This window comes from Plectropomus leopardus, chromosome 23 (genome assembly GCF_026936395.1).
Source record: "Plectropomus leopardus strain MGB_pleo_1.0 chromosome 23, ASM2693639v1, whole genome shotgun sequence".
NCBI lineage: Eukaryota > Metazoa > Chordata > Actinopteri > Perciformes > Serranidae > Plectropomus > Plectropomus leopardus.
In genome coordinates, this window is record NC_142198.1 from 22,532,997 (window position 1) to 22,549,547 (window position 16,551).

General features: G+C 37.6%; 1 protein-coding gene across 1 annotated transcript; it reads left to right on the top strand.

Moving 5' to 3' along the window:
* The first annotated feature begins 536 nt into the window (after positions 1-536).
* On the top strand, positions 537-15,037 carry tec (tec protein tyrosine kinase). Its single transcript, XM_042512284.2, has 18 exons — positions 537-694; positions 1,992-2,198; positions 2,879-2,983; positions 3,844-3,925; positions 5,348-5,476; positions 7,054-7,106; positions 7,259-7,464; positions 7,604-7,669; positions 8,076-8,130; positions 8,427-8,509; positions 9,147-9,280; positions 9,943-10,017; positions 10,107-10,278; positions 11,673-11,889; positions 12,679-12,743; positions 12,833-12,951; positions 13,544-13,701; positions 14,365-15,037. Exons 2-18 carry the CDS (start codon positions 2,061-2,063, stop codon positions 14,446-14,448), a joined length of 1,941 nt encoding a protein of 646 aa, XP_042368218.1. The 5' UTR covers positions 537-694; positions 1,992-2,060; the 3' UTR covers positions 14,449-15,037.
* Positions 15,038-16,551: the final 1,514 nt, after the last annotated feature.

The following is a 16,551-nucleotide window of genomic DNA, read 5'->3' on the forward strand; positions in this document are numbered from 1 at the left end:
ATATCCTGTTTTTTTCCAGCAATCTCCTAAAGTTTTGGTGTCTCAAAAAAATAAATAAATAAAAAAATAAAATAAAATTATATATATATAAACAAAACAGAAAAAGTCTTCTTTCTAAAATAAATAATTAAATTAAAAAAGAAAAAACATAAAGCCTTCACTTTCTAAAGTAAATAATTAAATTAAAAAAAACTTCACTTTCTAAAAAAAATAAATTAAAAAAGAAATAAACAGTCTTCATTTTCTAAAAAAAAGTAAAAAAAACAAACAAACAAAAAAAAAACCTAAAAAAACTGAAAAAGTCTTCACTGTCCAAAGTAATAATAACTTAAAAAAAAACCCTAACAGAAAAAGTCCTTACTTTCTCGAGCTGGTCCTCACAGAAATAGCAAAACACAAACACACAAATGTTGCAGCAGATTTTCAATATTTTTCTGCTCTGCTTTCTGATGGTTTAAGTAGTCAGATGACCTTACACACCACTGACCTCTTTCTTTCTGAAACACACACACTGAAGGCAGAGCAGCGTACGAGGAAGTGTGTGTGTGTGTGTGTGTGTGTGTGTGTGTGCGTGTGTGTGTAGGTCGGTTGTGTGTCCGCCTCCCTCTCTTCATTTCCTGAATCCCGCTCCTCTGATTCACAGCGACATGGGAAACTACCGACTCAGCTGAAGACCGGGAGATGTCGACAGAAGGTGAGAAAAACATTTTGATCTAATTTGAATTTAAAACTCAAATTAAAGTCGCTAAATAAATGAAACTGCTGGTGCGCGAGCTGCGCGACTGTGAGCGACAAAGCGCGAGCAGCAGGTTTGAGTGAAGTCGGCAGCTCTTCACCGTCATCGGCTGCTCTCAGCGCATTATTACCGTGAGAAATACAAAGTGTTAACTGTTAAAGCGGTTTTCATACAGAAATGTGTCTCACGGTGACGCCGCGTGAGAATTAAACACCGCGAAGTCCGTTTAACCATCAAAAAAACGTTCAATAATACATAAACGTATATATATATGTGTTAGTTGTGCTTGTGTAGAGAATTATGTTTTTAATAATGTCAATAATTAAGCTGAAATGAACTGAAACCACCTGTGAGCAGGTGTACATTGTGCAGGGAGCGCGCGAGCTTTTCCCTTCCTTCAGCTGCGTTCACGTGCTGTAGGAAAACACTGTTGATGGGTTAAAAATGAAAATTAATAAAAGTACTACGAAATTTCACTTAGTTTTAAAAAATACTTACAGTTTGCAGAATTACTTTGTTAGTAAAAAACCTGCATTCAAAATCTTACGTAAAGGGATAATTCAGATTATACTGATCGTATGAGATACCGATAACAATAGGCTATATACAGGAGTCACGCACATTTTTACTTTGACATTTCCATGACATTTTTTAATTGCAGATTTTTTTCTTGAAAATATTTAAAGAGGAAATTGTGTTTGTGTTGTGGACTAAAGTGAACGTTTGTGCCAAATTTGAAGAAATTTCCTAAAGGCACTCTCGAAATATTGCATTCACAAGTATGAGCTCCAAATTCTAATCAGTGGATGTTTTTTGCCAAATTTGAGGAAACTCCCTTGTGGTTTCTAGAGACATCGCATTTACGAGTAAGACAAAGATTCAAGATCACTGCAACCTTGGCCTTTGACAACCAAAATCTCATCAGTTCATCATTTAGTCAAAGTGGACATTTGTGCCGAAATTTGAAAAAAAATCCCTCAGGGTGTTCTTGAGAAATTGTGTTAACAAGAATTAACAGATAAACATGTAGTGGCCTTGAACTTTAAACTATAACACCCAAACTCGAATTAGTTTGTCTTGAGTCCAAGTGGAACGTTTGTGCCAAATATTAAAAAAATCCTTCAAGCCACTCACGAAATTGCGTTCATGAGCATGAATCGGATGCATGTTCTCATTGACCTTCAACTATAATGCCTCCTGCCGGCACGCAGGTATTAAAATGTGTCTAAATTTAAAAGCGTGCGTCTCTCCTCAGCTCATTTCCAGCCTGCTGCGCGCTGACGACGATCCACCAATGGGCTGAGGGTGTGGGGGCGGGGCCAGGATGAGTGCCGAGCTGCTATTGGAGGAGACGCTCATAAAGCGTTCGCAGCAGAAGAGGCGGACGTCGCCGCTGAACTACAAGGAGCGACTGTTTGTCCTCACAAAAAGCCGGCTGACGTACTACGAAGGGAAAGCAGAGGTCACTTTTAATACGTCACATTTCACTTAAACATTAGTTTTAATACATTTATGTTATAAATAATTCGCATTTTATAAAAGAAGTTGTGTTTTAAACTTCCTGCACACATATTATGACAGTGTCTCTAGCATTAATATATGTAATACTACACTTTTGCTTTTAATTTAATTTAATTAAATTGAATAATGTTGTAATTTACTATTTTTCTGAAAATTTCACGAAAGAAATAGGGGGATTTTTTTATAATTTAGTGATTTTTAAATAAAGAATTTTGGCAACAAATTTTTTGCTTAAAAATATGATATTATTATATTTTCAAAATATTTTTGCTATTTTTAAATATCTGCAATTTTTAAAGAAAAAAATGGCGTCCCTTTTCTTTTAATTTATTTTATTTTATTAAAGAAAAATGCAAGGCAAAGTTTTGGCAAAGTAAATCACCAACATTACTCCATTATCGCAGCCAAAAAAAGTAAAAATTATTATCTACAGTTTTTCACTTTACAAGTTTATGAATAAAAATATAATGATTTTTTTTTTAAATCAGGGTATATTTAACTTTCCAAAACTCCTAAATTGCAAACTGCATGACTTTTCCAGGTTTGTTATGAATGTATGAACCCTGTATAATTTTTGGAAAAAATAAATTAATCAAACGCAGCTGTTTTTTCTATCAACAGAAGAAGTTCAGAAGAGGTTCGATCGAGCTGAGCCGCATCAGATGCGCCGAAATCGTCAAGAACGGAGGAGGAGTCATTCCCTGCCAGAACAAATACCCCTTTCAGGTAAAAACAATATATAACCACAGCTGCTCTGCTCTCCTCTGACCTTTGACCTCTATCACTAACAATCAGTAAAAAGACGTAAAAAGACTCGAGCAATCACAAACCTCCAGGTTACACAAACGTATCTGGAAAAAGAAAGTAAACAGATAAATTATTACGCAACCTCTGTTAGAGTTTACAGGCCAGTTTCCTGCTTTATATTTGACGTACATTTCAGGTGTGGTTAAATAAAGTGGTTTATATAATCTGGATTAAAGGTTTAAAGATCTAAACTATCCCTTTGAAACGTTACATGCTGCACTTAACCCTTTGAAACCTGAGCAAATTGCCTAGATTTCTTTCAAAAACATGGGAAGGAGACAATGAGCCACAATAAAAGAAATGACCCAAAAATGATCAAGAAATTAGTAAAAAGTACAAGAAAATGACCGAAAAAAAAAATGCAAAAAAAAAAAAAAAGCAACAAGAAACCAAAACAAAAAAAATACTATCAGGAAAAAGTGCTGTAAAAAGTGTTGTTAAAATTACAACAATTTTGTAAAATAATTTTAAATATTTAATCATGATGATTATAAATAGATTTTTTCCCGACTGTTTTTTCTCTAGACATTTTTTTCAAAAAATATTTAAAATATTTAAAATCCACTAATTTCTTGCAATTTGTTGAATATTTCTCACCAAGTTGTTCATTGCTTTCCCCTCCCCATGTTTTTGAAAGAATTCAAACCAATTCGAGTTCAGAGCTTTAAATACTTGAGAAAGACATTTGAGAGCAGCTCAGGAAAAATGATGTCGGTCCAGGTTTCAAAGGGTTAACTCACAAACTCATTCACCGCAGTGTTTCTTGTGTTTGTGTTCAGGTGGTGTACGACAACAACACTCTCTACGTGTTCGCTCCGAGTCACGACAGCAGAAGTCTGTGGGTCCAGAGCCTCAAAGAGGGTCAGTCTTTACTCTACTTTACTTCACTTTAGTTTACTCTACTCTACTTTACTCTACTCTACTCTACTTTACTCTGTAGAGTTACTGGAGCAAACGGCAGAGGAGTGAGTGCAGGTGTTAACCTGACAGATCACACAGTTTATAGTCTGAGCTGCTGCGAAGATGTTTTCACACGTTAAAACCACACATCTGAGACTCGTATTCACACGTGGGGCAAAGTTTCCCAGCAGCCCCCACTGTTTCCACCCGCACTGTATCTGTGTGTGACGTCTCACCTGCCGGACTGGCAGGTAAAATGAGGTCAGGTGCTGCTTTGAAGTCTGAGGTGTGAAGATGTCCTTCACTTTAGTTACGTTCACTTTTAGACAGTTTTAGTTACTTACAAAAAAAAATTTAATCAAACTAATGTTTACTTTTTGTTAGAAAATTATAGCTGTGTCACAGTACAGAAGTGATACTCAACTTATGGCCCGCAGGCCAAATCTGGCCCTGATAGGGTGCCAGGTGGCCCTCCAACAATTTTTTAATTCACAATAAAAATAATGTGATTCACACTGGAAATTGTTTTTGTACTTTTAGTATCAATAAGGTGTCAGAGAGCATAAAACAGCATCAAAATAGAGCTTGTTCATCAAAAAAAGAGCCACTGGAGGATCCCCCAAACCCCCCAATAAAGGTTCTAGCTCAGACCCTAATGTCCTAAAATCCTAGAAATGTCCAGAAATCCTTCAAACATCCTAAAATCGTTGAAACGTGCTAAAATCCCAGTAATGTCCAAAAACTCTAGAAATATCGGAAAATTCTAGAAATGCCCTAAAATCCTAGAAACACCCTAAAATCCTAGAAATGTGCTAAAATCCAAGAAACGTCCTAAAATTCTACAAACGTCCTTAAATTGGGAGCAGTTGATAAATGACTGACCAAACCCAAAAGCCCATATGTCCTTGAATCAAACGCCCTAAAATCCTAGAAACATCCGAAATCCTAGAGATGTCCTTAAATCCTCGATATATGCCAAAATCCAAGAAACGTCCTAAAATTCCAAAAAACGTCCGAAAATCCTAGAGATGTCCTTAAATCCTTGATATATGCTAAAATCCAACAAATGTCCTAAAATTCGAGAAACGTGAGACTTATCTAAACAGATGATGTCATTATTCTATATCCGTTAAATTGTGCAATCAACATTTACTTCATTATTATAAGTAAAAACAACACTTGTCTATTTGCAGTGTAAATGTTAACTTGTTACATGTACCTACTGAAGTATTAAAACCTTTTGTGTGTTCAACATGCTCTTTTTTTCAGGTGAGCAGCAGAAATGAGGCTGGATGTCGAAGAGGAAAATGAATTAAATTATTTTCTAGTATAGAGACGCGTGTTGACATATGTACCTTTGACACGAAGACTTTGTGTCCGCAGAGATTAAAGACAACAGCGTCATCCTGACCAAGTTTCACCCTCAGTTCTGGCAGGAAGGGGCGTGGCTCTGCTGTCGCCAGGCGGAAAAACAGGCTCTGGGCTGCGAGGAGTATAACCTGTTTGGAGACAGTATGAAACCATTGACTGTTTTTATCCGGTTTTAAGTGATTCGATCAAAAATATCACTCCTTGTATTATAAGTATTTTGAATTTTGAATTAATTGAAAGCAGCAATATCACATTGTAATAAAACAGCAAAATACTGTTAATGGAACCAAAGATTATACTACTAAACCATGGAACTGAATTTTGTTTTGGCAGAGGGACAGTCCCCAAAAATATTTTTTCCTCTTATCTCTATGGCTGATATCTGCAACTCATACCTGAACTTTACAAATTGATAAAAAACACGACAGGTATGAGGAAAAACATGTATTTTAGAGTAAATTGTCCCTTTAACATTTAATACAATATCAACTCTGCTCTAACTAGTTTTAGCATTTTTAACTTCATAGTTTTGTTTGATACTTACTTTTAAGTACTTTGAGTAATTTATATGTGTGTCACTATTAATTCTTAAAGGGTATTTTAGGGGTCCTGGTCGTGCTCAAGCCTCATATCCGTTATAATAATTCTGTAAAAAATCCATCAAATTGACATTTTCAACATGAACATTATATCCAGTAATTATTTTTCTTTTTAGCCTTTTCAAGGTCATACTTTTGGATGTTGAGCTGTGGATGAATCTATTTAAAAGTTTATCCTTGAGACCAACCTGACGTTTGTGCCAAATCTGAAGAAATTTCCCAAAATCCCTTGTTCTTGAGATATCCTGTTCACAAGAATCAGATAAAAAGAGACAAAGTGACCTTGACCTTTGACTACCAAATTCTAATCACTTCATCATCAGAGTCCAAATGCACGTTTGTGCCACATTTGAAGAAAATTCACTAGTTTTGTGCCTTGAGATTTCTTGTTAACAAGAGTGAGATGGATACAAAGTCACAGTGACTTTGACCTTTGACCACCAAAATCTAACAATTTCATTCTTGAGTCTAAGTAGACGTTTGTGCCAAATTTTAAGAAATTCGCTCAAATTTGTTCCTGAGATGTCACATTTACAAGAATGACACAGATGGACTCACAGTGACCTTTGACCACTAAACTCAGTTCAGTTCATCATTGAGTCCAAATGGATGTTTGTGCCAAATAAAAAGAATCTGCTGAATTGTAGCAGGTAAAGAAGAAATACTTGTGTAAAGCTCATCAAACCTGTACACGAATTAAGTACTTGAGGATTTTTGGGCACAAAGGTACTTCCATATTTATTCAGCAGTAATATAAACTTACTTGATTTGTAGTAAATGTACCAAAACATGCAAAAAAACAGCAAAATGTTGATGTTTAAAAATAGAAATAGTACATGTGGGTCCTAACTGATATTTTTTGCAGTGTAGAATATGAAACACTTGATTCACTGAGTGCCAAAACAAAAACAGGAAATCAAGATGGTAACGTTAAATTTAAGCTGATGAATTGAGACTGACTTGCTGCAACAAATTGATAAGCTTCAGTTATTGATCACTAATATTTTAAAAGCATCCCTGAGAGGTCAGAGGTCACAGATCACTGAGCAGCAGAGACGGCTCAACAGTTCATGTTTAAAACTTTCTGCTTCATTAACAGTTTCTGTTCCTCTTTTACAGTTTCCAGAAAACCTTTACCCCCGATTCCTGGTGAGGAGCGCAACAACGAGAGGGTAACCACAAACCACACACACACACACACACTCTTACACACACTCTCACACACACTCTTACACACACACACTAACACTTTCAACACAATTTCTAAATTAATACATTGGCCAAAGTCTTTGAAAGCATTTTGTCATTTTTCCTCCTGGAGCAGCGGCGGCCCCCTCCTCCCCTCCCTCCAGGTGACGATGAAGGTGATGAGGATGATGATGACGAGGATGGCGAGGACAAGGAGGTGGTGGTGGCGCTGTATGACTTCCCGGGCACCGAGCCGCACGACCTGAGTCTGCTGAGAGGAGACGAGTACGTCATCCTCGAAAAGTGCGACGTCAACTGGTACAAAGCGCGCAACAAGTACGGGTGAGCGAGCCATCGATTACCATCACATTAAAGTCATTAATGAGTCTGTGTCGGTTTGGACGACCTCACTTCCTGATGTGTGTTCATGTGTTTTAGTAACTGGTGCGTGTGTGTGTGTGTGTGTGTGTGTGTTTCACAGTGAGGAAGGATACATCCCCAGTAACTATGTAACGGAGAAGAAATCTGGAAACCTGGTGCAGTTTGCGTGAGTTTGTCCATCATTTCTATTTTCTCTCACACCAGCTAATAATACGACAGCACAACCGATCCTCAGTTTTTGAGGCTGATGTTAACAACGATATTAGTGAGTAAAAAAATGTCAATATTGATTTATTGGCCAATATTACATATACATCTATATACTAGCTAGGGCCACTAAATTTTAATTAATTGTAATCAACTATTGAAATTCAGCAATTAATCATGTTTTTTTTTATGTTGCTTAACAGCATTTGACAGCATCTTTTTTGCAGTCACAAACTTGCGAGAACGATGTGTAACGAAGGAGGGAAATTTTACAGTTTAACCATTTAAAAAAAGGATAATGAGAACTTAAGACAACCAGTAAGATGTTAATTTTATGGGGATGTTTATTTGTTTGTTTGTTCTAGTTGGTACAGTAAACAAGTCAACAGGAACAAAGCAGAGGAGCTGCTGAGGAAAGAGGTGACTTTATTTTCGTTATCTTCTTTGGTTCTCTACGTCCTCCTTCCTTATATATTTTCTTTTGTCCTTTTCTGTTTTTATTGTCTTTTGGTCCCTCTTTCACTCCCTCGACTCGACACTGGATAAATTCTTCTCTTATTGTTTTTCTCACGCAAAACTTTCCAAAACATTGATAAACGGTACAATTGAGCTTGGAGTGCTGCTCTCTTTATTTTATGTGTTTAGATAAGATAAGATACAAAAGTTAAAATCTGATGTAGCGTCTCCGTGTTTTGTCTCTGTGTCGCTGCCTGCAGGACAAAGAAGGAGCCTTCATCGTCAGAGACTCCAGCACTGCAGGAACCTACACCGTCTCGCTCTACGCCAAATCTGCTGCAGGGTAAACTCACCGAAAAACAAGCACACAGACCTCAAAGGAACACCTGAGTTTTTTTCTGCAAGTTTTATCTTAGAAACTACGACGTTGTTGATTTCTTTTATGTATATTTTTCATGCTTTGCAGGAAGACTTTTATTGCTTTAAAATTTGAAAACTAAGAAATGTATTGTCTGTATAATGTGGACATGAAATACACAATACTTTTTGTCAATCCTACTTTAATTTTGCAGAATAATGTGAGAGGTTTTCACTGCATTAACTGACACTGCAGACCTGATATTGACGGAGGTGGATCACCAATTTATCATCTAGTGCCCAGAAATGGACGTAAAGCAAAAGCTGCAAAAATAAAGAGAAATTTCAATCACAGCAACCTGATCTGCATGTATTAGTATATTTTGTGATCAATTAATTTAAACATGCAAAATCTGTGGTATGGCCTCAACATCATCAAATAATCCTTTCCTGCCATTAGAACTGAACTGGATTAAATTAACTAAACTGCAGACTCAATAGAGATTATTAAAATCAATTTGTTGTGGCATTATTAAGGTCAGTTCCTGTGTTTTTAGTCATAAAGGTCTGAACAAGCTGGATGTACGCTGCACGGTTACAGCGTGTTGTTGTTGTGTTTCCAGGGATGGAGGAGCAGTTATAAAACATTACCACATCAAGAAGACGCAGAGCTCGCCTCCACAGTTCTACCTGGCTGAGAAACACCTGTTCAGCTCCATCCCCGACCTCATCGAGTACCACAGACACAACGCAGCAGGTAGACAACCCGTCATCCACCCATACAGACCCGGCGCTTCCTGAACCAGCTCTGCAGCTCTGCAGCTCTGAGGCTCTGCGGCTCTGCGGCTCTGCAGCTCTGCAGCTCTGCAGCTCTGCAGCTCTGCGGCTCTGAGGCTCTGCAGCTCTGAGGCTCTGCAGCTCTGAGGCTCTGCGGCTCTGCGGCTCTGCGGCTCTGCAGCTCTGAGGCTCTGCAGCTCTGCAGCTCTGCAGCTCTGCGGCTCTGAGGCTCTGAGGCTCTGAGGCTCTGCAGCTCTGAGGCTCTGCAGCTCTGCAGCTCTGCAGCTCTGCGGCTCTGAGGCTCTGAGGCTCTGCAGCTCTGCAGCTCTGCAGCTGGATGTTAACTCGAGTATTTAGTAGTAGTATAATCTTTGTAACACTAGAGCAAAAGAGTTTGAACGCATTGTCTATCATCTGACGATTTAGGTTTTTCATCAGTTTTTCCCTCTTTGTTTTTGTATTTTATGGGGCAGATACTTTGAATTTAGAGGCATTTTGCCCCTTCATTATTTTGGGTATAAGCAACATTTGCCTTTTGAAATCAGTACCTACTACAATGTTATGCTTCACACTTTATGCTCGCCAGTTAAGGTATAAAAATCTCTCTCATCCAACCTTTAAATTATTGGGAACATTTCTCAGGTCTTGTTGCCAGGTTGAGGTACCCTGTAGGAAAACAGGAGAAATCTGCTCCGTCCACCGCCGGCTTCAGCTACGGTGAGTCCTGACAGACCTCTGCTCGGTTTTTAAACATCTCTGTCTTTACTTTCTTCTTAACTTCCTCCTCTCTTGTCACGTTCCTGCAGAGAAGTGGGAGATCAACCCCAGCGAGCTGACCTTCATGAAGGAGCTCGGCAGCGGTCAGTTTGGCGTGGTGAGACTCGGCAAGTGGAGAGCTCAGCACCGAGTCGCCATCAAGGCCATCAGAGAGGGAGCCATGTACGAGGAGGACTTCATCGAGGAGGCCAAAGTCATGATGTAAGGAGGGAGGAGGGATCAGGGTCTGAGTGTCAGCAGGGAGACTCAGCTTGTTGTGGTTGGGGGCCAATTTTGCAAAATGACAGGAGGCCAGGGGCCAGTCACAGCAGCCCCATACATGTTTCTAGGATATTTTTTAGGATTTTAGGATGTTTCAATGATCTTGGCACATTTCTAGGAATTTAAGAATTTTCCAGGATTTATGGATGTTTCTAGGATTTAAGAACAATTTCAATGATTTTCAGATGTTTCTAAGATTTTACCAAGTCTCTCAGATACCAGGATATTTTTTGGATTGTAGCATATTTCTAGGATTTTAGAGCATTTTTCAAACATTTCTTGGATTATAGGATGTTTCAAGGATTTTAGGACGTTTTAAAGACTTTTGTAGGATTTTAGGACATTTCTGGGATTTTAGGTTTCCAGGACTTTAAGATTGTTTTTTGGATTTCTTTAGCTTTAGGGGGATGTGGGGAATCTTCTTTTCTTGATAAACAAGCTCTATTTCTATGCTGTTTTATGCCCTCTGGCACCTGATTTATACTAAAAGTACAAAAACCTATCAGCCCCCCTATCAGGGGCCAGACTTGGCCTGCATGCTAAAAAAAATTGCATTAGTAGGTTTTAAGAGTTTCTCTATAATAACGTTTGGTGAACGAGGCCCAATGACCCGAAGTGGCATACCTTTGACCTCTGTTGCCCTCTGCTGGAGTCTTTCATTCACTGCAGCAACATGCACTCCAGCCCTCCTTTTCTCTGCACTATGGTGGCCTGTAATCAACAGAAAATCAATATTTCTCGTCACATTTTTGCAAAGTAAAGCAGCAAACTAAGTGGTAATCTCTATAAACATATCTGCATATGAAGACAGAATCTGTCAGCAACAGGACAAGATTTTGGTATGCATGTAGGCTTTTTGGGCGGTATCTATTTCTTCATACCTTTATGGATTTTCATTGTGGTATACGGCATATGACAGTATCGTTGTGCGGCGCTAACCCCCTTTGTTTTGGTCCTTTGGCTGCATGAAGGTGAACAGTCTGTGTGGAGAACAAAAGAGCCAGAAAACATTAAAACCCTTCAGTCAGACCACGATGTATGTACGTACGTATGTAAGTATGTATGTATGTATGTAAGTATGTATGTATGTATGTATGCATAGATGTATAGATACAAAGACACCCAACGACTGTGCACTCATACCGAGCATGCCTAAATCCAGCACATGCTCAGCAGTGGAGTGCTATTCATTGCTGTACATGCCCATCATCCAGCAGATGCTCGTCCCAGAAAGCACCGTGATGCTTAAACAGTCGGATTCCCCTGGTCCGTATCAGATCTAAGTCAGATGATAGGCGCCAGCCAATTAAATTTGTTTATTGTCTCTTCTGCAGGAGACTGTCTCATCCCAAACTGGTGCAGCTGTACGGAGTGTGCAGTCAACAGAAGCCCATTTACATCGTCACAGAGTTCATGGAGCACGGCTGTCTGCTCAACTTCCTCCGGCAGCGGCGGGGCAGCTTCAGCCTGGGGTCCCTGCTGAGCATCTGCCTGGACGTCAGCGAGGGCATGGAGCACCTGGAGGCCAACGGCTTCATCCACAGAGATCTGGTAACTGCAGATTACTCTGACTCTCCAGTCTGCTTTTTAGATCCCAACTGGACTCTTTTGCCACTTTTGCACAAGAAAAGTTTACCCCCCCTGCAGAACCAGTCAAAATGCACCTTAAATTTACAAGCTGACCTTTAAAATCTAATCGAGTCCAAATGGGCGTTTGTGTCAAATTTTAAAAAAATCCCTCAAGGCGTTCTTTATATATCGTGTTCATGAGAACGACACGTATGCATGGTCACAGTGACCTTTGACCACTAAAATCTCATCAGTTCATCCTTGAAACTAAGTGGACGTTTGTGCCAAATTTGAAGAGAGATTTCCTTAATAAAAACATTTCTATTTAGAATTTCTTTTAGATAATGCTGAAAACTTAGCTGGAACAAATTAACTTGTATGGGTTATCAACTTAAAAAACTTATTTATGATTTTTGTTATTAAGTATTTCATTACAATGATTATAAACATACAATTTTTAAGTTGATTATTAGTCAAAATTTAAATTGGTCCAACAAATTATTTAAAAGGAATTTGAGAGTGTTATTTACTTAATTGTCATAACTGTGAACACAGTTGATTCCTCATAAAATTACTACTATTTTTTTCACTGCTTATTTGTTGTTACATGTTCACTGTTTTTTGACACCGTGTTCACAAGAATGAGGTTAAAAAAAAAAGTACAGTTAAAAGCACAGCAAATTTAGCATTGCTTAATACATTAAGACTTTGTGCCTCTGAACCACAATATTTTTATTTTTATTTTTCTCGCTGCTCTCATCTCCTCTGCAGGCTGCCAGAAACTGTCTTGTGAATGACTCTCTGGTGGTGAAGGTGTCCGACTTCGGCATGGCCAGGTACGAATTCAATCTGAACACATTTTCATGTTTAAACAATTCAGCAGGTACAAAATTTGCACTGAAACTTTAATATATATATTTTGCAGATACGTGTTAGACGACCAGTATACCAGTTCATCAGGAGCTAAATTCCCAGTGAAGTGGTCGCCTCCTGAAGTCTTTAACTTCTGCAAATACAGCAGCAAGTCAGACGTCTGGTCCTTTGGTACGCACATTTTAACCCTTTGAAACCTGAGAAATTTTTTTTGTTCAAAAACATGGGACAAACACAATGAGCAACAATAGAAGACCCAAAAACTAGCAAAGAATTAGAAAAAAAGAACAAGAAAATCAACTGAAAAATATTATTATATATTATTTTTTTAATTAATTTTAAAAAAGGCAATTACTTGAAAAAAAAATAAAAAAAACTAGAGAAATTCTGGAACATAAGTAATTATAATCATTATAAATGTGGTCTTTCCTAGTAAAAAAATACAATAAAATTACCAGAAAAATGCAAAAATGCAATGTAACTATGATTACATTTTTCCCTAGCTTTTAAAAAATAATTTATGTTTTTTTGCAAACTGATGAGAATTTCTTACCAAGTTTCTCATTGTCCTTTTCCTACGTTTTTGAAATGATTCATACCAGTTTGTGAAAGGCATCAGAAAGCGGCACAAGAAAAGTGAAAAGCGCCCTCGGATTTAAAGGGTTAACGTTAATAAATGAAAAGAAAATACAAACATCACATCTTTTTCTGCCTCTTATATTTTTTAAAAACTACAAACTAACACTGGATCCGCTCCATCCAGGTGTGTTGATGTGGGAGGTTTTCACCGAGGGCCGCATGCCGTTTGAACAGAATCAGAACCACGAGGTGGTTACCATGGTAATCAAGGGTCACCGCCTCTTCAGGCCAAAAATGGCCACGCCCACCATCTATGACATCATGCAGCTGTGTTGGCACGAGGTGAGAAACAGTCGGTTATTATTCTAAATATACCGTATGAAATACCATTTATTATGGTGAACAAACTGTCAATCACTTACAACAAAACTGACTTTCTTTTGTCATTTCATTTTCCAGTTTTGATTTTAAGCTGATTTGATTAATGCTGAGCAATTATTGATTGGGCTGGTTGCAATTTGATCCACAGACAACATAAAAATATTGATTATAGCTGCTTTTAGTCAGCTGTTTTTTTCCACTCCAGTTCTGGAGCAAAAGTATTTACCACATTATTAACCCGCTTTAATATTACACACTCTCGTATCGCTCTGTGCCCGAGAGGCGCTTTTCAAAATCAGGCATTAAATATTATACATTAATATGATTTTCTCCTTTCATGGAGTTCATTTTTTCTAACCAACAATAATTATAGACCTAATTATAAATATCAAACATTCATTCATTTTAAGAATTTCAACCCTTAAAAGGACATTTTTTTGTCATGATGTCACTATGTTTTTAGATGAAAAAAAAAAATAACTCAAAGACACTTTTAAATATTAACTGCACATTTCTACCTGTGACGGAAAACAAACGCCTGCCACGGTTTGTGACGCCACATTCAGAACGGCTTAAAATAATCACATCTAAATTCACAGCCTGTGTTATTTCTGTCCGTTTCAGAGGCCGGAGGAGCGTCCGTCGTTCTCTCAGCTCTGCCCGATGATCTCTGACACTCTGGAGGGTGACACCCCGCCCCCAAACTGATCAACTGACCAATCAGCTGCTTCCACAATCCCCACGCCATTTGAGGCAGCGTCCTAACTCCTGCTCTGTGACCTCCGGTTCTTCAGGGTGTTACTGCGGTAACTGTCTAATGTACGGCAGGAGAGAAAGGACATGAGGAGCATATAACGGTACTCCGGAGCTGACCAATCAGATGGAGAGGACAGAGCAATTACGCCTGATATCGTCCAATCACGTTCTTTATCCAATCAAGTCAACGACACAGCTCACAACCCAAAACTGCTGCTCACGTTGGATTTCCCGTGGTCGACACAATCAGTAAAAATCAAGCAAACTTTTTTTTGTTTGTCTTACCTGTCTGCAGCTCCACCTCGGTGTCTCCTCCCAGCGGGACATCGAGTTATTTGATCTGTCAACGTTAAAGAGATAAACACATATTTTTAAGATTTATTCTTCCAGGAAAGGACTTGACTATGCAAACTATTCCTTTTAAAAAATGCTTTTTTTTGTTTTATTTTATTATTTTTTGACAAATTTCAGTGGTACAAATCTGTGTTCATTTAATTTCCATCACATTCTGCATGTTAGGATTAAAAGTACTGTAACATAATTTGGGTGTCATCCTCATCGCCATTCAAATCAGTTTTCAGTTTTCATGTGCTGCTTTCATTCATCTTTCATAAGCATCTAAAATCCTGAAACCTCAGAAAATTGGTTTTAATTTATTTTGAAAATATAGGGAAAAAAGCAGTGAGCAACATGGTGAGAAACTGCCTGCATATTGCAAAATAAAAAAATAAATAAGAAGGTTATAGACAACAAGAAAATTATCTAGGGGTATATATACGCAATAAAAGAAGTTAAGATAAGAAAAATATATTTCTGAGTCTTATCAGTGTAAAATATGTATAATAATAACAATAATAATTATTATTATTCTTATAGACACTATGGTCATATAGGCCTATAAATATTGAGTTTTTGTTTTTTCTGCAAATGTTTACAAGCATACAAATATCATATAAGCATACAATATATAAAAAAACAAACAAACGTTACAATAGAAATATTCAAGTAAAGTACAAGATTCTCACGCTGCAGATATTACGGAATTAATTGCTAATTTTATCCGGAGAAAATAGTCAGTGAATTTAGGCGACAGTAAAATCGCTTGAAATCCCCGTGAAGATGCAACAAGTTGCTGCATGATTATAAAAAATATATATATATATATATATATATATATATATATATATATATATATATATATATATATATATGTATATATGAATATATATAATACAAAATAACGTTGTAACTTTTGAAGTTAGCGGAAGGAACGCCGGATGGAACGCGACGTCAGAATTCCACAAAAAAAAAATAAAAATCGAGGGTCACGTGACAATGACAAACGGTGCTAATTAGCACCATGCTAACGTTAGCTGTTAGCCTAGCTACCGCGCTAATTACCGACATTTAAAAGCGAGTAGTCGCTGACACAAACAGTGCCGACGTTACGTCGCTAAACAAGCATCAGCCGAACACACAGAGACACACGAAAACCAGCGAACAGCTGATGACTCACCGTTTTTCCTCCGTCAGAAAACGACAAAAACGGCAGCCGACGTCAAATCCACATCGTCACCATCCTGTTTAAATTACTCCAGAGGCTCCTTCGTTTAATACTTTATAAATTTTATTCCTAATTTATTTTACTTCCTCCGTTCGCCGTGAATGCGGACCGGAAGCCCCGAATGACGTAAATTAGCTTCACAGCTAACTGTGGCTCAACAGCGGTGCTGTGCACGCGCCCTGTCAAATAAACGACGAGGAAATAAATAAATGTCGTCATGAGTCCCACCTGTGTGAACCACCTGTAGAATAAAAAAAAATTACAAAAAGTAAAATGTGACCAAAAAAACTTAAGTAATAGTTTAAAAAACAGGGATAAAAAAATAAAAAGATTTTTAAAAACATTTTTTTAACCTAAAATTAGGTTGCGCAAATAAGTAAGATAAGTAAATAAATAAATCATTTAATTGAATACTAAAATGCAAAAAATAAATAAATAAATAAATGAATACACATTTTTTTCCATCACTCGTTAGGTCATTTTGGGGTTTT